At 40.2% G+C, this 21,950-nt stretch overlaps 1 protein-coding gene across 2 annotated transcripts in view; it reads right to left on the minus strand.

The window, feature by feature from the left end:
- Nucleotides 1–15,859: 15,859 nt before the first annotated feature.
- The window catches only part of PPP4R3A (protein phosphatase 4 regulatory subunit 3A), a 37,599-nt gene continuing 31,508 nt past the window's right edge, over nt 15,860–21,950 (minus strand). For both annotated transcript variants that reach the window (XM_040478030.1, XM_040478029.1), the window contains exons 11-15: nt 20,815–20,984; nt 19,539–19,681; nt 18,769–18,959; nt 18,162–18,388; nt 15,860–17,120 (exon numbers count right to left, since the gene is read on the minus strand). In XM_040478030.1, the coding sequence (XP_040333964.1) occupies nt 17,010–17,120; nt 18,162–18,388; nt 18,769–18,959; nt 19,539–19,681; nt 20,815–20,984 (842 nt within the window). In that variant the 3' untranslated portion in view covers nt 15,860–17,009. The remainder of the gene's footprint in view (nt 17,121–18,161; nt 18,389–18,768; nt 18,960–19,538; nt 19,682–20,814; nt 20,985–21,950) is intronic.

Consider the following 21,950-nt stretch of genomic DNA (forward strand, 5'->3'; position numbering starts at 1 on the left):
TTAAGGAAATGTTTCATGCAATTGTGGGAGCTGACAGGTTCATATCTGCAGGTTTAGGGCAGCAGCCTAGAGACCCAGGGAGGAGATGATGTTGGAGCTCTTGTCTGAAGACAGTCCAGAGACAGAATTGCCTCTTCCTCCAGTGACCTCAGTATTTTCTTTGTGTCTTCAACTGATTGGATGAAGGCTGCCTACACTCTGGAGGGAAATCTGCTTTACTCACAGTCCACCCATTTAAATGTTAATCTCATCTAAAAAATGCCTTCACAGCAATATTCAGATGTTCTGTGAAGTCTCTGGGTACTGCGGCCTAGCTAAGTAAGCACATAAAATGAACTATCGCAATGAACTGATTAAATCTACCACTTAATCAGCTTGGTGCCCAAACACATCTTCTTAAATCACACTCTATCTCTGAAAAAAGACAATAACAAGGTTATGTTTCCACCTAACATGGTAACACTCGTCCTGTGCACAACTAAAATTGGGCAAAACTTTTCCCTAGAAGAGAATACAAAGACCTGTGTGATATGACCTGTTGTACTTGAAGTCCTATAACTGAAATACTCTGATGTCATTAACAACACTTCAATATATGAAGTCAGGATATCTTACCTTAGGGTAAGCTGATAAAGGGTAAGAGAGACAAAAAAATATATTTGAGATACACACATTCATAACAAAATAAAGAAGATATACTCATGGCAGTTACAGCCCTCACTTTTGTAACTGATCACTTGGTCATAGCTGTTATTTATAACTTCCTTCTTCCACTAGCCACTCCACATTCCCTTTGCTCTCAGTAAACACCTGACGTGGTCATGGCTCTTGACCTTCATTAGTTGGGTGGCGTGACTCAGACCTTCATTCCTGAAGGGTCTGGGCCACTGGGAGTCCTGCATAAGTTGAATTGTAGTTTTCCGTTGACTTTAATCACAGGACATGGTGATACTAAGAGATGCCCTAAGAGATCTCCTATATTCCAGATATATACTCTTCCTTACATCCATTGTGGAGGAGCAGCCCCATTTCCTCCCCCTTGGTGACTAGATCAGTCACTCCAGCCAGCACAGAACTCCGTTTTTGTCTGTTGATTCAAGGGTACAAAGAGTTCAAAGTGGCTGGGTGGCAGCCTTAACTTCCAGTTTAATGAAATCATCTTGGTAAAAGCGATTCTCCTTTTGGAACTAAGGCCTCTAAGCCAGCAGAGCATCAGGTTGTAGGGACAGGAAGCAGAAATTTTGCCCGTGGAGCGCAAGGGGTCATAATAAGTGGTGCCACCCCCATTTTCAGCCTTGATTACTGGATCTGTGGGTCCTGGCAATGGGAGAAACAGTACCATATATTGGATGCCGATTCAGAGCATATAGAGTTTTCTAATAAACTTGCACCAACCTGCAAGGTATTGCCACCTAGCTGATGCTGTATCTATGTGTTCAAAAGTCCATTCCAGCATCTTTTGTGAAGCCAGCTGCTTCACGGTGGTGAAGAATGTGGGAAGACCACTCACTGCATTCCACAAGCACAAGTCCATGCCTGCATTTCGGTGGCTGTGAAGTGAGTTCCTTGATGAGAAGCAATGATGCGGAGCACTGTGATGGTGTATAAGGCTTTCTGTAAGTCCACAGATGATTTTTGGAGAAGCATGTATGCAGGGGAGACAAACCTGTGTCCAGAGTATGTGTGTATTCTAGCAAGGAAAAAGAATCCTGCCTTTCCGTGATGGAAGCATCCAGTGTAGTTAACCTGCTAGCAGGTAGCTGGCTGATTACTCTAGGGGAGTGGTCCCACGTGGAAGATTCAGTGTTGGTGCATGTATCTTTCAAGTTAATGTTTTCATTTCTTTTAGATAAATTCTCAGACATAGAATTGTTAGATCATACGATAGTTCTATTTGTAATTTGGGGAAACTCCGTACTTTTTTGGCAGGGGCAGTTTTATATTGACATCGTCAGTGTACGAGGGTTCCCTTTTCTCATACCCTCACCAACACTAGTTATCTCTTTTTGATAATAGCTATTCTAACAGGCGTGTGGTAAGATCTCATTCTGGTTTTTGATTTGCATTTCTCAGCGATTAGTGATGTTGAGCACTTTTTCAAGTGCCTGTGGCAGTCAGTATGTCTTTTTTGGAAAACTGCCTATTCAGATCCTCTGCCTACTTTTTAGTTGGATTGTATGAGCCTTTGGTGTTGAGTTGTAGGAATTCTTTGTATATTTTGCATATTAATCCTTTAATTAGATGTTATTTGCAAATATTTCCCCCCAATTGGTGTAGATTGCCTTTACATTTTGTTGATGGTTTCCTTTGCTGTGCAGAAGCATTTTTGTGTGCCAAAGTCCCACTTGTTCATTTTTGCTTTTGTTGTCTTTCCTTTTTCTGTCAGACCCCCCAAAATTATCAAAACTCCTCTCAAGGAACGAGCTTCCTGTTTTCTTCTAGGAGTTTTATGGCTTCAGGTATTATGTTCAAGTCTTTAATCTATTTTGAGTTAATTTTTGTGTATAGTGTAAGTTAGTGGTCCCATTTTATTCGTTCACACGTGACTGTCCAGTTTTCCCAGCACCATTTATCAAACAGACTATCCTTTTTCCATTATATATTCATGGCTTCTGTTGTAAATTAATTGAGCATATATGTGTGGATTTATTTATGGGCTCTCGTTTCTTGAGATAGGCCTAGATTGCAATGTATTTTCCTCTCAGGACTGCCTTTGCTGCATCCCAAAGCGTTTGGATTGTTGTATTTTCATTTTCATTTGTTTTCATTTAATTTCTTCTCTAATTGCCTGGTTGACTCATTCATTCTTTAGTAGGGTGTTCTTTAACCTCCATGCTTTTGGAGGTTTTCCAGACTTTTTCCTGTGGTTCATGTCAACCACATGAACCACATGTCATGCTTCATGTCAAGCTTCATCGCATTGTGGTCCGAAAGTATGCATGGTGTGATCTCAATTCGTGTATACTTATGAAGGGCTGTTTTGTGACCCAGTATGTGATCTATCTTGGAGAATGTTCTATGTGCACTCTAGAAGAAAGTATATTCTGTTGCTTTGGGATGCAGAGTTCTAAATATATCTGTCAAGTCCATCTGATCCAATGTATCATTCAGGGCCCTTGTTTCTTTGTTGATCCTGTGTCTAGATGATCTATCCATTGTTATAAGTGGAGTATTAAAGTCCCCTGCAATTACCACGTTCTTATCAATAAGGTTGCTTACGTCTGTGATTGTTTTATATATTCGGGGGCTCTCGTATTCGGCGCATAGACATTTATAATTGTTAGCTCTTCCTGATGGATAGACCCTGTAATTATTATATAATCCCCTTCTTCATCTCTTGTTACAGCCTTTAATTTAAAGTCTAGTTTGTCTGATATAAGTATGGCTACTCCAGCTTTCTTTTGATTTCCAGTAGCATGATAGATCTCCATCCCCTCACTTTCAATCTGAAGGTGTCCTTAGGTCTAAAATGAGTCTCTTGTAGACAGAAAACAGATGGGTCTTGTTTTTTTATCCATTCTGATACCCTGTATCTTTTGGTTGGAGCATTTAGTCCATTTACATTCAGTGTTATTATTGAAAGATATGGGTTTAGACTCATTGTGATGTCTGTAGGTTTCATGCTTGTAGTGATGTCTCTGGTACTTTGTGGTCCTTGCAACATTTTACTCACAGAATCCCCCTAGGATCTCTTGTAGGGCTGGTTTAGTGGTGATGAATTCCTTCAGTTTTTGTTTGGGAAGACCTTTATCTCTCCTTCTATTCTGAATGACAGACTTGCTGGATAAAGGATTCTTGGCTGCATATTTTTTCTGTACATCACATTGAAGATTTCCTGACATTCCTTTCTGGACTGCCAAGTTTCAGTTGATAAGTCTGTCACTAGTCTTATGGGTCTCCCTTTATATGTTAGAGCATGTTTATCCCTAGCTGATTTCAGAATTTTCTCTTTATCCTTGTATTTTGCCAGTTTCACTATGATATGTTGTGCAGGAGATCTATTCAAGTTACGTCTGAAGGGAGTTCTCTGTGCCTCTTGGATTTCAATGCCTGTTTCCTTCCCCAGATCAGGGAAGTTCTCAGCTATGATTTGTTCAAGTACACCTTCAGCCCCTTTCTCTCTCTCTTCCTCTTCTGGAATTCCTACTATACGGATATTGTTCCATTTGATTGCATCACTTAGTTCTCTAATTCTCCCCTCATACTCCTGGATTTTTTATCTTTTTCTCAGCTTCCTCTTTTTCCGTAATTTTATCTTCTAATTCACCTATTTCCTCTGCCTCTTCAATCCATGCTATGGCCGCCTCCATTTTATTTTGCACCTCATTTGTAGCATTTTTTAGCTCCTCATGACTATTTCTTAGTCCCTTGATCTCTGTAGCAATAGATTCTCTGCTATCCTTTATGCTTTTTTCAAGCCCAGTGATTAATTTTATGACTATTATTCTAAATTCTTGGGGTGCCTGGGTGGCTCAGTCAGTTAAGCATCCAACTTCGGCTCAGGTCATGATCTCACGGTTCATGGGTTCAAGCCCTGTGTCAGGCTCTGTGCTGACAACTTGGAGCCTGGACACTGCTTCAGATTCTGTCTCTCTCTCTCTGCCCCTCTCCGGCTCACACTCTCTCTCTCTCAAAAACAAAAAAAAAAAAATTAAAAAAAATTTTTTAATAAAAAATAAAATAATAAATAAATTCTTGTTCCTTTATATTGCTTAAATTGTTTTTGATCACTTGGTTAACTGTCCCTACCTCCTGGAGTTTCTTTTGAGGAGAGTTCTTCTGTTTCGTCATTTTGGATAGTCCCTGGGGCGGCGGAACCGCAGGGCACTTCCCCTGTGGTCCGGAGTAACTTGTGTTGGTGGGTGGGCTGCAGTCAGAGCCGATGTCTGTCCCCAGCCCACTGCTGGGGCCACAGTCAGACTGGTGTCTACCTTATCTTCCCCAGGGGCAGGACTCACTGTGGAGTGGTGTGGCCCCTGTCTGGGCTACTTGCACACTGCCAGGCTTGTGGTGCTGCTTTGATGGGATCTGGCGTATTAGCCGGGTGGATCCGCAAGGTGCACAGGGGCGGGAGGAGCAGGCTTAGCTCTCTTTGCCGTAGGTGGTCCCCTGTGGGAGGGGCCCTGCAGCACCGGGAGGGAGGCAGGCCAACCCTTTGGAGGGATGGATCCACAGAAGCACAGCATTGGGTGTTTGCGTGGTGCAAGCAAGTTTGGTGTCGGGAACTGGTTCCCTTTGGGATTTCGGCTGGGGGATGGGAGAGGGAGATGGCGTTTGCCAGAGCCTTTGTTCCCTGCTATTTATGGGCTCTCTATTCTGTTCCAGGTATCTATGTTTCTGTTGTGATGCTAATATCATACTGTTTTGATTACTATAGCTTTGTAATACAATGTGAAACAGAAGTGTGATGCCTTCCACTTTGTTCTTCTTTCTCAGGATTGCTGTGGGTACTCGAGGTCTTTTGTAGTTCCATACAAATTTTAGGATTGATTGTTCTATTTCTGTGAAAAACGCCATTGGAATTTTGATAGGGATTACAGTGAATCTGTGGATTGCATTGTGTAGTGTGGACATTTTAACAATATTTTTTCCAATTTATGAGCACAGAGTACTTTCTTTTTCCATGTGTGTCTTCAATTTCTTCCATCAGTGTCTTATAGTTTTCAGCGTACAGGTTGTTCACCTTCTTAGTTAAACTTATTTCTAGGTGTTTTCTTTTTGACGCAGTCCTGAATGGAATGGTTTTCTTAATTTCTCTTTTTTTTTCATTTTGATTGACATAGAATATTGACTGTATGTGTACAACATAGTGATTCAACATTAATGTATATTAAAAGTGATCACCATGATAAATCTTGCTGCCATCTGTCACCATAAAAAGTTGGTACATATTGTTAACTGTTTCCTGTGCTGTACATTGTATCTCTATGTCTTAGTTACTTTATAATTGGAATTTTGTACCTTTTAATGCCTTTTTAATCTTGCCCATCATCTACCCTATTCCTGTCTGGAAACCACCAGATTGTCCTTTGTATCAGTTGGTCTGTTTTTGTTTGTTCATTTGTTTTACTTTTTTGGTTCCACATAGAAGTAAAATCATATCTTTTTGTGTGTGTATGACTTGCCTTTCTGTGTCTGACTTATTTCATTTAGCACAATACCTTCTAGGTCAACCCTTGTTATTGCAAATGGCAAGATTTCATACTTTCTATGGCTGAGTAATATTCCAGTGTGTGTGTGTGTGTGTGTGTGTGTGTGTGTGTGTGTGTGTGTGTATACACACCATATCTTTTTCATCCATCTATTGATGGAAGGACGCTTTAGGTTGTTTCCATATTTTGGCTTTGTAAATACTGCAGTGAACATAGGGGTGTGTGTATCTTTCTGAATTAGTGTTTTTGTTTTCTTTGGATAATACCTGGTTCATATGCTAGTTCTGTGTTTAATTTTTTGCGGAACCTCCATACTGTTTTTCATTGTGAATGTACCATTTTGTATCCCCACCAATAGTATATAAGTGTTCCCTTTTCTCCACATCCTTACCAACACTTACTATTTCTTATCTTTTTGATACTAGCCATTTTCTGACAGCTGTGAGTTGATAACTCAAAGAGATTTTTATTTGCATTTCTATGATGATTTTCATGGAGATTGCATTGAATCTGTAGATTATTTGGGTATTGTGGACATTTTAACAGTATTCTTCCAGTCCATGAGCATGGTATATCTTTGTATTTATTTGTGTCTTTTTCAATTTCTTTCATTAATGTCTTATAGTTTTCAGACTACAAGTCTTTCTCCTTGGTTAAATTTATTCCTATGTTGTTTTGTGGAGTTTTAAAAAATTTTTTAATGTTTATTTGTTTTTAAGAGAGAGCACATGTGCACGCACAAGTGGGGGAGGGACAGAGAGTGAGGGAGACACAAAATCCAAAGCACGCTCCAGAGATGAGATCATGACCTGAACTGAAGTCAGACACTTAACCGACAGAGCCACCCAGATGCCCCTTTGTGGGGTTTTTTTTTTTTTTTTTTTTTTGATACAGTTGTGAATGTTATTGCTTTCTTAATTTCTCTTTCTGGTAGTTTTACTAGTGTCTAGAAATGAACAGATTTTTGTATGTTGTATCCTTCAACTTCACTGAATTCGTTTATTCTGGTGCTTTTTAATGGAATCTTTAGGATTTTCCATATATAGCATCGTGTCATCTGCAATTAGTGACTGTTTTACTTCTTTTCCATTTTGGATGCCTTTTATTTCTTGTCTGATTGCTGTGGCTCAGACTTCGAATACTTTGTTGAATAAGAGTAGCAAGAGTGAGCATCCTTGTCTTATATCTGATTTTAGAAGAAAAGCTTTAAGCTTTTTACCATTGAATATGATGTTAACCATTGGGTATAATTTATTTTATATGGCCTTTATTCTGAGATGTGTTCCCTATATACTCACTTTTCTGATAATTTTTTTTAATCATGAATGGATATTGAATATGGTCAGATGCTTTCTCTACATCTATTGAGCTGATATGGTTTTTACCTTTTTGTTAATGTATTGCATGGTTGTTTAATAGCATGTTGTTTAGCATCACATGTTTGTGTTTTTCCAGTTTGTCCTTATGGTTGGTTTCTAGTTTCATCCCACTGTTGTCAGAAATGATGCTTAGTATGATTTCAGTCTTCTCACATTTATTGAGAGTTGTTTTGTGGCCTGCCATGTGTTCAATCCTAGAGAATGTTCCATGTGCACTTGAAAAGGTATGTGGCCTGCTGTTTTTTTGGATGGGATGTTCTGTAAATATCTGGTAAGTCTATTTGGTCTAATGTGTCACTCAAAACCATTGTTTACTTATTGATTTTTCTGTTGGATGATCTATCCATTGGTGTAAATGGGGTGTTAAAGTCCCCTATTTTTATTGCATTACAGTGAGTTTCCCTTATTATGTCTGTTAATATTTGCTTTATATATTTAGGTGTTCCTATGCTGGGTTCATAAACCTTAAATTTCTGTATTATTGTTGGATTGATCACTTTATCATTCTGTCATAACCTTATTGTCTCTTGGTATCATCTTTATTTTAAAGTCTATTTTTTCAGGGGCGCCTGGGTGGCGCAGTCGGTTGAGCGTCCGACTTCAGCCAGGTCACGATCTCACGGTCCGTGAGTTCGAGCCCCGCGTCGGGCTCTGGGCTGATGGCTCGGAGCCTGGAGCCTGTTTCCGATTCTGTGTCTCCCTCTCTCTCTGCCCCTCCCCCGTTCATGCTCTGTCTCTGTCTGTCCCATAAATAAATAAAAACGTTGAAAAAAAAAATTTAAAGTCTATTTTTTCTGATGTAAGGATCGCTAACCTAGGTTTAGCATTTGCATGGAATATCTTTTCCCATCCTTCACTTTCAGTCTGTATTGGACTTTATGTCTGAAGCATCTCTTGCAGGCAGTATTCAGATGGGTCCTGTTTTTGTGTGTGTTTTGATGTGGACCTGCCTGGGCTTATCTTGTTTGGGGCTATGTTTCCTGGACCTGGATGTTTTTTCTTCCCCAGTTTGGGGGAATTTTCCAGCTATTATTTCTTCAATTAAGTTTTCTGCCCATTTCCCTCTTCTTTTTCTGGGCCCCCTGTAATGTGAATGTTAGTATGCTCGATGCTGTCGCAGAGGTTCCTTAACCTAGCCTCATGTTTTAATATTCTTTTTTCTTATTGTTGTTTAGCCTGGATGATTTTCACTACCCTGCCTTCCAGATCACTGATCTCTTCTTCTGTATCCTCTTATCTGCCATTGAGTCTCTCTAGTGTATTTTCTTTTTATTTGTTATTATATTCTCCAGCTCTGGTTGGCTCTCCATTTTCTGTTTTTTGAAGTTCTCACTGTGTTCATCTGTTGTTCTCTCAAGTCCATTGAACATCCTTATCTGTTTCCTTTTCTTTTTTCCTGAGGTTTGGTCTTGTTCTTTCATCTTGAACATCTTTCTCCATCTCCTCACTTTGCCCAGTTCTCTTATTATTATGTGTTGTTATGTATTACATCAGTTACTTCCCCCAGTTTTGAAGGAGTGGCTTTATGCAGAAGGTGTCTCTTGGGGCCCAGTAACACAACCCCTACCCCCCGCCCCAGTCACCCAAACCAGGCACCATAGAAGTGTCCACCGTGTGGGCTGCGAGCACCCTCCTGTCGTGGCTGGGTGGCATTGGCGCAGGCTCACTCGTGTGTGGGGCTGTCCCCCAGAGTGATTGCCTGTGCGGCTCGGCTGCACGTGGTATGAGTGTGCGAGTGTGCAAGTGTGGCCTTGGCCTGTCTGACTCAGAGGCCGGGCCACCACTGCCGCAGGCACGTTGCCGTGGGGTAAGAGCACTTCGAAGGGCTCTAGGGCTGGCTGAGCCTGCCCAGCACATGAGGTGGGGTAGGGAGCCACTGGGGAGGGGCTCCAGGCCTGTCCCGTGTGTTGACAGAGCACGTCCTCAGGGGAGCACCTGGGAGGGGCCAGCAGTGGTGGCACAGTAGATGGTGACATTCAGAAAAGGCGCCTGCTGGCACTGGGCCTCCAGGTGGGAGGTAAGTGCCAAAACAGAACAACAAAACACAAAATGGCGCCCACCACTTTTCTCACACTGCCAGGGAGCAAGCATTCCAGCGGATCCCTGCCCCTTTGACAGTGCCCTCATTTAGCGCGTGGGTTTCCTTCACATGTAACCCAGGCGCTTTTCAGACTGCTGCCTCTGCTGGAACTCAGCGATGAGACTGTGGGCGTGCCCTTCGAGAGCAGCGTCTTGGTTTCCCACTGCTCTTCCTCTCCTGGACAGTAAGCCCCCTCCATTTTCACAGCCAGGCACCCTGGGGGCTCATCTTCCCAATGCAGGTCCCCGGGCCGTGGAGCCCGATGTGGGGCCCAGACCCCTCATTCCTTAGGGAGGGCCTCTACGTTCCTACAGTGCGAGTCCCCACCAAACCGTGTCTCCACCCCTCCAGTGTGTCACGTGGCTTTTCCTTACCTCCTTGGTTGGGTGTGATCTGTTCTGCTGGTTTGGGTTCCTCCCCAGAGGTGGTGGTTGTGTGTGTGTGTAGTCATAGAATTTGGCATGTCTGTGGGAGGAGGTGAGCTCAGGATCTCCCTGCTCTGCCTTGGTCCTGAGCCTGATTTCTGTTTCTCATAGTTTGTTATTAGCATATAGAAATGTAAGAGAGCTTTATATATTGATTTTGTATCCTGCATCCTTACTGACTTTGTTTAGTACTTCTAATAGCTTTTTGGTGGAGCCTTCATTTTTTTCTATATAATACCATGTCATCTGCAAATAGTGACAGTTTTACTTCCTTTCCAGTTGGATGTCTTGTGTTTTTCTTTTTGCTTATTTTTTTTTTTCAGCTAGGACATCCAATACTGTATTGAACAACAGTGGCAAGAGTGGGCATCCTTGTCTTGTTACTGATTTTAGAGGAAAAGCTTTTTTTTAGCTTTTCACCATTGACCAAGAATGTTAGCTGTAGGCCTGTTGTATACGACCTTTATTATGTTGGGATATCTTTATATATATATATATGCCTGATTTTTTCTGAGAGTTTTTATCATAATTAGATGAACTATGTCAAATGCTTTTTCTGCATCCACGGAGCTGATCCTATGATTTTTATCCTTCATTTTATTGATTTCTCACATTGATTGAATTTGTGGATATTGAACCCTTATATGCCTGGAATAAATCTAGGTTCGTCATGGTGCATGATTCTTTTAATGTATTGTTGAATTTGGTTTGATAATATTTTGTTGACAGTTTTTGCATCCGTGGGCTTCAGGGATGTTAGCTCGTCACTTTCTTTTCTTATGGTATCCTTGTCTGATTTTGCTTTCAGGGCAATGCTGGCCTTGTATGATGAATTTGGGAGTTGTTCCCACCTTTTCTAATTTGTGGAAGAATTTGAGGATTGGTACTTTTCTTTAAATGTTTGCTAGAATTCACCAGTGAGGCCATCTGGTCCTAGACTTCTCTTCGGAAGTTTTTGATTACTGGTCTGTTCAGATTTTTGTCCATTTCTTCTTGACTTAATTTCAGTAGTTTTGTGTCTTTTTGGACTGGGTCCATTCTTACCTAAGTTACCGAAGTGTATTGGCATCAGTTAATCATAATATTCCTTTCTAATTCTTTTTCTTTCTGTAAGGTGGGTAACGATGGCCCCAACCAAATGTCTCTCATTTCTGAATTGAATAATCGGAATCATTTTTCTTGGTCAAGCTCCTGCTTCTGTGAACAACCACGTGTGTGTTTTCCTGTACTCCAAGTGAGCCACTTCCAGTTAGGAAACTGCATCGGTAGAGCTTCTAGCAGACTGAGCTGAGGGAGGAGCAGGGGTGGGGATGAGTCACCACAGGTCCAAATGGCACAGACTCTTCACGGGTCTGAAGATTCTCGAATGAACTTTTTTTCAGTCTGTTACATGTCTTCAGCTAATTTGGAAAGCCCTGAAACGGTTGACTGTAACAATTTTGCCGTTTTTAAATTGCTTTTTGAGGGAGGATCGGCCAGGCTCCTTACCCCGGGCCATCCCTGGATGTATAATCGTAACTAGTATATTGTATACTGGTCCCTGCACCGTAGAGACTACGAGCGACTTCTAAAAGCCGGCAGTTTCAGGTTTTAAAAGGTCCGCACCGTAGCTTGTCTCCCTCCAGGTGGGGACTGTATTAGTGCACCATATTAAATGGCTGCTGTCCCTGGAAAAGCTGCCAGTGGGAGAGTTGCTGTCCGTGTACACATCAGCTCTGCCGTCCTCACGCTTGTGAAGTCACTCCCATTACAGACCGGGAAACCAAGGTTCAAGGAACTTGCCCACGGTCTGAATAACCGTGATTGTTCACACCCACAGCTTTCTGACTATGCTGTTGCCACATAGGTACTTTGTCCATGCCCTCGGCTTTTCACCACTTTCTACCAGGAAACCTGCTGTTAGAATCCAGTCACCACCCGGTATGCATGGAGCACATATTGTGAGGTTTCCTGAGCGCTCCTTCAGCCTCTTTTATTTTATCTACCCCCATCACGGTCTTCCAGAATAGACAGACCTCTTCCTGAGGTCTCAAAAGGGGTCAGGGTCAGGGGCTTGGGGGTGGACTTCAGTGAAAGGTTTTCACTAATAGCAATTCCTCACATTCCCTACCTAAACTTTTTGAAAGCCACCTGGGAATTCTAAAGGCCAAATTTTTCTGGGCTCTTAGTTTTGATGGAACTCCTACCTCACAGTACAAACCCGACAGAACCATCTTGGAGGCTGGTTAATAAACTGTCTCATGATTTCCTTATGTTCCTCTAGAGTAGTGCTTTACAAGTTAGAATGAGAACACCTGAGGTAGCAATTCACGAATTACAGTAACATTAAAGTACAATTAATCTTTTTTTTCTGTAAGGCAACAGAAACACATTCCTGTAGAAAGATATTTGGTGATAAAATTAAGTGCTGCAATTTTTGATCACATTTTTCAGGCTCTTTATCTAAAATGAATTATTCTTTAAGAAATAAAGAAAAGGAATCCCTTTCATCAAGTTACTGAGAAGTATCAGTTGATCAATCCTACATAGGAAATCTATCTGCCTGACCTATGTGCCGTCTACCTACCATCTGTGTTCTAATAGCTGCACAAGAGAGAATCGCATAAATCTGGGGCCCGCCTTCTAGGATCTCATGTTCCAGGAAATATGCCAAGATGTAAAAGTTTAATAGAATGAGGCTTAATAAACACTCCATCCCAATAGGCAAGTGTTGTTTGGAGTTGGTAGCTCATGGCTTGCTTGGTCCAGTGATAAAAGGCAGGGGTCTGTACTTACAGGCAAAGATCTATGATCGAAAGACCAGTAAGAGAGAGAATGAGTTAAAGGTGCTGGAGCCAGGGATGAACAGACCAGGAAAGCCTAAACAGAATTTTAGGAGTTGCTGAAATAACTCAATATAGGGTAATTCTGTGAACTTGAGATAGCCCTTTGTTGGTATTTCTAACCTGAGGCAGGACAGGAGACAGGACAGAGGTCTCGAGTCTTCCCCTTATATCCACAGAGTGGGAATCTCATGGTCAAGGAGTCAAACTCTTAACTACGTAAGGGCATCAGCCAAGACTTCCCCAGTGTGTATAATCTGTGTGCACCTTACTCCATCTTTCATTCACCCAGTAAACATTTTGGAGAGCCATCTGTGGGCTGGGTATCTTGCTAGGTACTACGGAAACGAAGTTGAAGAGGATATAACCCCTTCCTCAAGGAAGGAGTAGTGTCAGGGGCACACTTCCCAAGGTTGAAAGATGAATATAAGTTTATCAGCAGGCAAGGCAAGAAGAGCATTCAAAGGGGCACATGACAGATTAGGCAGTCTTGTAGGGCACAGCATGATTGGACAGGGACATTAGCATGCCCTGGCTGGAGCTTGGGAAGATGAGCACCCAAGACGGGGCAGTAGAGAATCCCAGCATTTAAGGGATAAACAAGGGAGCTATCAAAGGAAGAGAGCATCTGCTACTGTCCACGGTCTTCTCCATACCTTGGCCTCTATTAACACCACGTGCTTAAAGATTTGACCGAAGTGTCAAGAAACCTAAGGATGGGGGCGGGGGGTGCTTGGGTGGCTCCGTCAGTTAAGTGTCCGACTCTGGATTTCGGCTAAGGTCATGTCATGGTTCGTGAGATCGAGCCTGGCGTGGGGCTCTGCACTGACAATGCGGAGCCTGCTTGGGATTCTCTCTCTGCCCCTCTCGCTCTCTCTCAAAATAAACTTTAAAAAATATACGTAAGGATGGAACAAGGGTCCACTCCAAATTTGTAGGTAGAATGTGACTTACACTAGAGCAGTGTCTTTGGAAGAGTAGGAATAGAATTTAAATCAAAACCCATTCAGCATCATGGAGAAATCCGTGTTCCCTATGAGTCGATGGAAGAACTTACCTAGGACAGCAAAAAGGTCAAGTAAACTTGTCTCCAACCAGAGCTATTTTAAACACCAAGACATCTGACTCCACTAGACATTTATCTGAAGAGAGGCGCTCTACAGTTTCCTTTCAGAATTATTCTCAGGAGCCAAGATGAAAGGCAGAGAAAGGAATCAAACTGGCTTACCAGTTTATACTGGGTATCACAATATACTATTTCCCCATTTCCCCATGTTCTCTGAGTGTCCCAGTATAACAGCAGACAATAATCCAGCCCATACAAAATTGTTTTTATAATCCTCTTGCTCAAAATGGATATTATGGCAGAAAAAGTTAATATAACCTTGTATATAAGAATTTTGAAGGTCCTAAATTTTCTTCCAAAAGTGATTTTGACCGTGCTGTTTAAACAGTTACGATAAATACCAAAACTCTGTTGAGAAACTGAAAAGTTTTCCACTTAAAGAGATCTTCTAATATCAACCGCTTGCTATTCTAATCTTGGTAACTTTACAAAGACTACTGCTTAAGGACAAAAGTAGGAGGAATGTGTCCCCCGTTCCATGCTTCTCTCCTTCATTTCCAAATTCACAAAAACTGACTTCCAGAGAAAATCATGTGCAAGATTTGAGTATAGTCAGGGAAAAAACTATCAGGCTTCAATTCTATTTAAAAAAAAAAAAAAAAAAAAAAAAAACCAGGGTGGCATTTCTGGACCAGATAGGATATCAAGGTGTTTCATGCAGGTAATTGTGTTTTTCAGAAGTTGTTGGGAAATCACCCCACAGAAATGCAATTTTTGTTTTTCATTTTAAGCACTGCAAAATGAGCAAGAGCCAGTAGGTATCATTAAAATGGAAAATAAGAATTTCTAACTTCACACCATTATATTTACATGTTTTCAAGACCGTATCTATTCAACAGTACAGGCTTTTGAGTCAGGTGGACCTGTCAATTCAAGTGTTGTCCTTCTAGCAATTTATTGCTAAGTTTCTCTCTGCAAAGTGACCAGCTGTTTTAGAACTAATTTCTATTATAGCAGTTGGTGTCCGTTTTCTGCTTCAGTACCTGTAATTGCTAATAACTGAGAAAATGCAACTATCCATCAATGAGGGGGTATCTCTTACCTGTTAAGGGCCAATAGTTAATTTAACTACTGGACCAGAATTTATGAAAGCATGGGGTGCTCCTCCCCTCTCTACTCAGGAGCTGTGAGAACACCAAGACAAGTTGTGTTCCAGGAGCCCAACGAGCAGTGAGTTTAAACTGTACGGTTAAGGCACAAACATGGGACTTGCTAGGTAACAAAGGAAGACGTAATATAATTAAACTTAAGATCTTTCTTTGCTTTATTGATAAGGTAACTTGATTAACTTTATTAATAACCAGAACTGGAGTCTCAGAAGTATCTCTAGACTGTAGTGAAATACACTTAAATGCTTATAGTTAATTATGCACCCAAAATTTGTTTAAAAAAACAGCCAACAATAAAACTTGTTTCATGACTGTAACAAGTTATCACTTCTTGGTCTTCTTTCCAACTATTAAATATAACCTTGTTTTTGGTACCACATGTTAGAATTTACTGAGGACTAAGCAAAAGAGTAGAAGCACACAGTGCTTGTTAGATTAACTCAGTTAAAAGTATGATACTTAAAATAGTATCATTTCCTGGATATGGATTTTTATTCACATTTGTAAACCCATTCTTACGTTCTAAAAGCTTATTAAAAAAAAAAAAGTGAGGGTATGTGATGTCAAGGTATGTTTTCACTTCCTTAAAAGAATTTTAACACCTACGACAATAAAAGGAACCTATTTAAAAATACTGTTGCACTAAGGTGATAGCTGATGGTCCTTTGGCCACGTATTTATTTATAGGGACCACCACTTGCAACTCCAGCTGGTATTCCAAAGGGAGTAGTTAAAAAAAAAAAAAAGAAAAGAAACATACAACTAATACAATTTCTCTTACTCTTCACTTTTTTTATTATTCAAAAGTCAAATATGTTATTTTTAAATCATCCAGCCTCAATTTAGATTTAATGTACCGTCATTTTCCCAAGATATGAAATTTCAGAATCTCTTTGGAATACTAATTGCACGTTTCTAGGTTTAACAAAATGGTTGAAATTTTAAATTCCACTCTATTTCCCTGAATTCTCAAGACAGTTGCTGATGTAAATTTTAATATAAAATATTTAGTCACAAAATAGTATTGCTTTTGTATGCACATAGTTGTAAGATTACTTTGTTTTTGTCAATAAAAACTATACCATCTTTCATAAAACTCTAAACAAATTAAGAACTGTGATGTAGAACAAAAATTACACATGGTAAAACAGGTACCAGCACAACATTAGGTTATATTACATCAAAAAAAGTTTTAATGGTCCCAAATATATATACTCAACAACTAAGCATACACTCAGGGGAGAAAAAAATCAAAAACAAAATGAAACCAAAAAATTATGACACAAATGACCACATCTAGAATTCCACTCAATCTTTAATCAAGTAGGGACAAATCCCCACTTAAAAAAAAAAAAAAAATCTGCAGTTTGAAGGGCAAAGGGAACAGATAAAAAAGAGGAAACTTTATATTCGCCCCTCCCCCAAAGAGGTTTTCCAAACCTGTTGTAGCTTGACTAAAATGCTCAGAATGTATGATTTTAAAGGCAGGTCTCTTTATACAAAGAAACTGCTGGCATTCTTAACTAGTGAAGAATCAGGGCACAAGAGCCTATTCTTCTGAGTCTCAAACGTGGTCCGAGAAAGCATATTCTGATTGTAGCAACTGACCAGTCAATCCAGAGTTCCACTTACAAAACCCCTGCCCTGTTGGCTTTTTGTTTCCATTTCCTTCCCTGAGAAAAGGGCAATGTGTGGTCCAAGCTGGAGAGCTCAAAGGCTTAAGTCTTTCCCCTAAATGTATAATATCCCCTCCTCCTGCTCCATTGAATTGGCACTTGATGAGCAGAAGTCAAGTGTGGGAGGCTGATCTGGATCAGTCATTCACAAGAGACCACTGCTTTGTTATGGATTTTGTAGGGGGGAGGGGTAGAGAACCAGTTTTCTCAACAGGTACTGATCAGAGGCAGTTGCCATTATTAGGACTCAAACTTTGCTTTCTTTGACAACGGTAGCGTGTCTTCCTTGTCTTCATCCTCATCATCGTCTTCATCATCATCAGGATAATCTACCAGACCCACGAGGCCTCCCTGTTCAGAAATAAGGTTTATTTTTTTTTTAAACTACATTTCCAGCACATATTTTAAGTCTAGATAAAGGATACAGATTCCCCCCTCCCAATATACTGTGTGGTTACGCGAGATTAGATGCAACTGAAATTCACTGTATTTTCCGTAATAAAATTTTTAGTCTATAATCCTAACAAATAACCCAGGAGATGGAATCAGTAATTACTGAATTGAAAAAATGTTTTAAAATTTAATAGTGCATTAACAAACTACAGAAGATCAACAGACCAGGAGGGCAGACCATTAGAAGTTAGGAAAGGGAGTCTGCCTTTCCTTCCAGCTTCCTTTTAGACCGGTGCCTTCGCCAGAAACCACTGCAGCTCTATTTAGGAGGCTGTGGAAGAAGTCCCACTGCTCTGTGGTCCCTTCACTTCAGCATCTCTCAAATTCACTTCTTAGCCCTTAGGGGTCTCATGCAATTGTCAAAGAAAAAACAACTGTGGGTGGGGCACTGTATTCCCGATTTAGATCAACGAATTCCAAATGCCCAGTCTGCTAGTCCTGGGCAGCATAAGGTGACCCAGGGAATAGGTTTTTATCCTAAGATTATGTCTTGTCCACATTTTTGGTGTTAAAATTTTGATCCTTTCTTATATGAAAAGAGATGATGGTTAATTCTTTTTTATAAACCTTGCTTGGAAAAACAGTGTTGGGAATGTCCAGGTATTTATTTTTCTTCCACACAAGTCTTTATCTGGGTGTTAATTGGGAAAGTTGATAAAGAATAACTTTAAAATTTTGTGTATGTTTTGAAACAAATCTGAACCGGAGTTCTAAAACGCAAACCACCAAAATAATTTATTCAGACTTTGCTATTGGTCATAAAAAACTTTCAGAAATTGCTCAAGTTCTGCATACATTCAGGTAGTAGTGGGAGGATTATTAATTCCCTCTAGTTCAGAAAGGTTTGATCAGTTCCAAAAGACAGTACCCAAAGGAAATCTCAGTCACAGTTACTGTTGAACCAGATTAAATGAGAAAGGCCTGGAAGTCAAAATGTACCTTGGTAGTAATAGCTGCCGTCTGAGATGTACTTTTAGGGACAGATCCAGGAGAGCCTGGAGATCCTGGGGATCCCGGGGATCCCGGCGAACCAGGCAGATTTGCTGCAGGTGACTGGCTGGTGAGATTAGTTTTTGTTCCACTAGAGAGGGAAAGCTTGAAACTTGGGCTCTGCCGACCAGAAAGATTCGTTTTCAGAAGCACCTCTTTTTCCTCACTTTCTTTTACTAAAAATAAGAATATTGTCAATAGTTGTCACCCATACTTGTCTTTTTTTAATCCCCCCAAATGAGGTGGCACTAAACACAATTTCCTAGCTTACTCCTTTGCTGGGGGAAAACACATGTTCAACACGCTACTGAGAAGGGATGAAACCTTCCTTCTGTATCCAGTGTTTCCACCCTTCCCGAAATAATCTAGTTCTCCTAAGTCAAGTCAAATTAAGAAAATTTAGTCCATGCTTTCACCCCCAGCCATTAAGTCACATTCTGTAAAGCAACTAAGTCTTTGAAATCTAGGTCACGACACAAAGCAGATACTCGTTTTCTCAAGAAAGAAAGAAACCAGGGTGGGAAAGCTGTCATTTTTGCCCAGCTTTTCAACATACATTTCTTCCTTTCCATGAATTTACTTATTGGATCCATAATATCATCATCGTTTTTAGTTTTGTCAGATGGAGACACGACAGCTTCACCATCTTCCATGTCATCCTCATCAGTGTTAAACCACATCTCCTCTTCGTCTTCTAGTGTTCTGGCGTCTCTTCGATACCTGTGATTCCTCAAAATGGACCGCATGCTAGGAGTAAAGAGAAGAAAGTAAACCGACTCCTCCACAGACTCCTTTAGACAGTCTTCAAAGTGGTGCTCCGAATTAGACCGCCTTAACAGAGCAAGGAGAGAACAGATTTATACACAGGCTAATGAAGAACCAGACTCTACCCAACCAGATTTTTCATATATGATTGAAAAAGTCCACCATCTCTAGTATTATGGATCAGTTATTAAACTTGTTAACATCAGGAATTAATCCTAGTTCATGGATTTTAAAATCTACTGGAAGTATGTGAATTCAGGCATTTAGAAAAATAGACGAGATTTCTTAAGTAACTGGTAACAAAGTAATTCAAAGCAAATCAGTGAAGCCCCACTGCCACATAAGTGTTGGGTTTTCTTTTTCACTATCTAGTCTGATAAATGCCTAAAGAAGAGTCCAAGACCAAGCCAATATCCACCTACACCTTCAGGACAACATTCACGTTGGCCACTGCAGAAAACTACAACTCCTGCTTATCCCATCCCTCCCTCCCCCAGCCAGGCCAGAAAGAGGCACCACCGTCAAACTTGAATGAATAGATTAAAAAATGTAGTAATTTACCTGTCAAGTTTGGGATTATCTTGCCTTTCTCTTTGTTGTTCAAATCTCAGTTTTAATCCTTTAAATGTCTGTACATAATCTACGTCTTCCAGCGCTTTCCAGTAATTTTCAATTACATGAGCAGTTAATGATTTTATATCTTCCTACAGAAAAAAATTATAATGAAAACATACAATAGGAAAATGTTACTTTTGCTGAGAGGAGGCTTAATTGTAGAGAATTCAATAACCTGCCCCAAACAGATGAACTTCATAAAATTTTAAGCCAGTCTTAATCAAATGCTGAAAATGGGCATAATTGGCTATGCTACGTACCAAAGTGTCTCTGATTTTTGGTGTATCTCAGAATTAACGGGTCTTCCCAAAGTAAATGCCCAGGTCCCACCCCAGATGATTCTTAAATTTAAGCAAGTGTGGGGTGGGATCAGCACATCACAGAAAAGTGCTAGAGACAGATGGTGGTGATGGTTGCGCAACAGTGTGAGCGCACTTAACGCCGATGAATTGTACACTTTTTAAAAAGGCAAATTTTGGGGGTTTCTGAGCGGCTCAGTTGGTCAAGCACCTGACTTGGTTTCAACTCAGGTCATGAGCTGCACACATGCTCAAATATTTTTAAAAAGGCAAATTCACATTATGTATGTTTCACCATAATTTTAAAGCATGTCACAGATAATTCTAACACACTGTTTGAGAACCACTAGCCTACTCTTATTACTAAAGATTCAGAAGTCTGTAATGAAATTATTCTTTAAATTTTTTTTAACGTTTATTTTTGAGAAACAAACAGAGCACGAGTGGATGAGGGGCAGAGAGGGAGGGAAACACAGAATCCGAAGCAGGCTCCCAGGCTCTGAGCTGTCAGCACAGAGTCCGACGTGGGGCTCAAACCCACAAACTGTGAGATCATGACCTGAGCTGACGTCGGCACTAAAACCAACTGAGCCACCCAGGCACCCCTGAAATTGTTCTTTGAAAGTATATAGGGAAAAGTCACAATTCAGAAGCCCTCAAAGTTTTGATGTGGTTTTTGTTAATTCTACTTTCTTAAAATGATTACCATGACAGTGTTAAATCAGTCGTCAAACTATCCTGTAAAGGATTCACAGCTGCTGAGAGACTGTATTACTTTGAACCGAATCCCTTACAAGCTTCTGGTTACATGGGTTTTCTTTTTAAAATTTTTTCCAAGTATAATCTCAAGCCACAATATCAGTAATGCATATTCAGTATTCTCAATTAAAACCAAAATTCTAACTGGAAAATACAGAACCTACCACTCTAATAAATTCAAACATCTCTATAATGGCAGAGTTCATCAGATTGTAGCGGGATCCGTTGTTGAGAAACGCTTTGACAACTGGTTCAAACAAAAAACTTTTCATTATGTAGCGGTTGTAAAACTCATCTTTTAATCCAATAATCTTTCTCTTAAAACGAAGAGCACCTGAAACACAGAGGCATCGTTGTTCAAATTATATACCCCACTTCCATATTTTAGATTAAAAAACAAAACAAAACAAAAAAACCTGTGTAATAAATAATTCTTCGTGCAGTGTTAGGTTACCGCTTCCAGAAGTATGTACCTAAGGAACAGGGATCACAAAAGGGTTACCAGAAAAATGTATTCTGGAAATAGTGTATGTCATGATAGAACACAAGTCTCAGAGAGTGGAAAAATTCTGGAGCCTACTAATGACCAAAATGTACTTCACATCTAAAATAAGAGCTAAAACAGGGCTGACAAATGAATTAAGCTTTATACTAAAGATGAGAAAATTCTAAATATGTCCTTCTACAGTCACCTTGAAAACAACAGAAAAACCATTGTTTTATTAGGGCAATCCACGTATAATTTGATATTCATTATTTTTGGACACTCTTACTATTCTGCATCAGAGTTCTGGGTTTACGATGGCTGATCTGTCAATGTGTCAGGAGCACTACTATAAACCCACAAAACTCTGCATGACCCATAACTTGCCTTCCCATAATTTTGAAATAAATTTAGAGAATGTTGCTTTTAAAACGTGGTCCTCTAGGCTTATTGCAGCGAGTATGCTTTTTAACTTTTTTTCCTAATTTTCCTTTTTACAATTAATTAGGCTTTAACTTACAGATTAAAAGGTATATTTACATCTTGAGGTATGGGGAGTTACTTAAGTCACCATTCATCAAGATCCAAATATACTCAGACAGCTAGACAAACCCTCTTTACCTAAATGGAGTTTATCAGTAAGTTAATGCCCCAGTTATTGTAAACAGTTCAAAAAAGCATACTCACTTCATGCAGTCACATCGTCTTCGGTTGGCAAGATTAATTATTGTGTTTGTATTTTGGTTTCTTTGGAGATCATGGAAGTGGCTCGTTAAATTGCCAATTTGTTATTAATCAAGTCCTTCATGAGCAGGT

The sequence above is a fragment of the Herpailurus yagouaroundi genome, unplaced genomic scaffold, assembly GCF_014898765.1.
Source record: "Herpailurus yagouaroundi ecotype Mexico unplaced genomic scaffold, PumYag 141, whole genome shotgun sequence".
In the NCBI taxonomy this organism is placed as follows: Eukaryota; Metazoa; Chordata; class Mammalia; order Carnivora; family Felidae; genus Herpailurus; species Herpailurus yagouaroundi.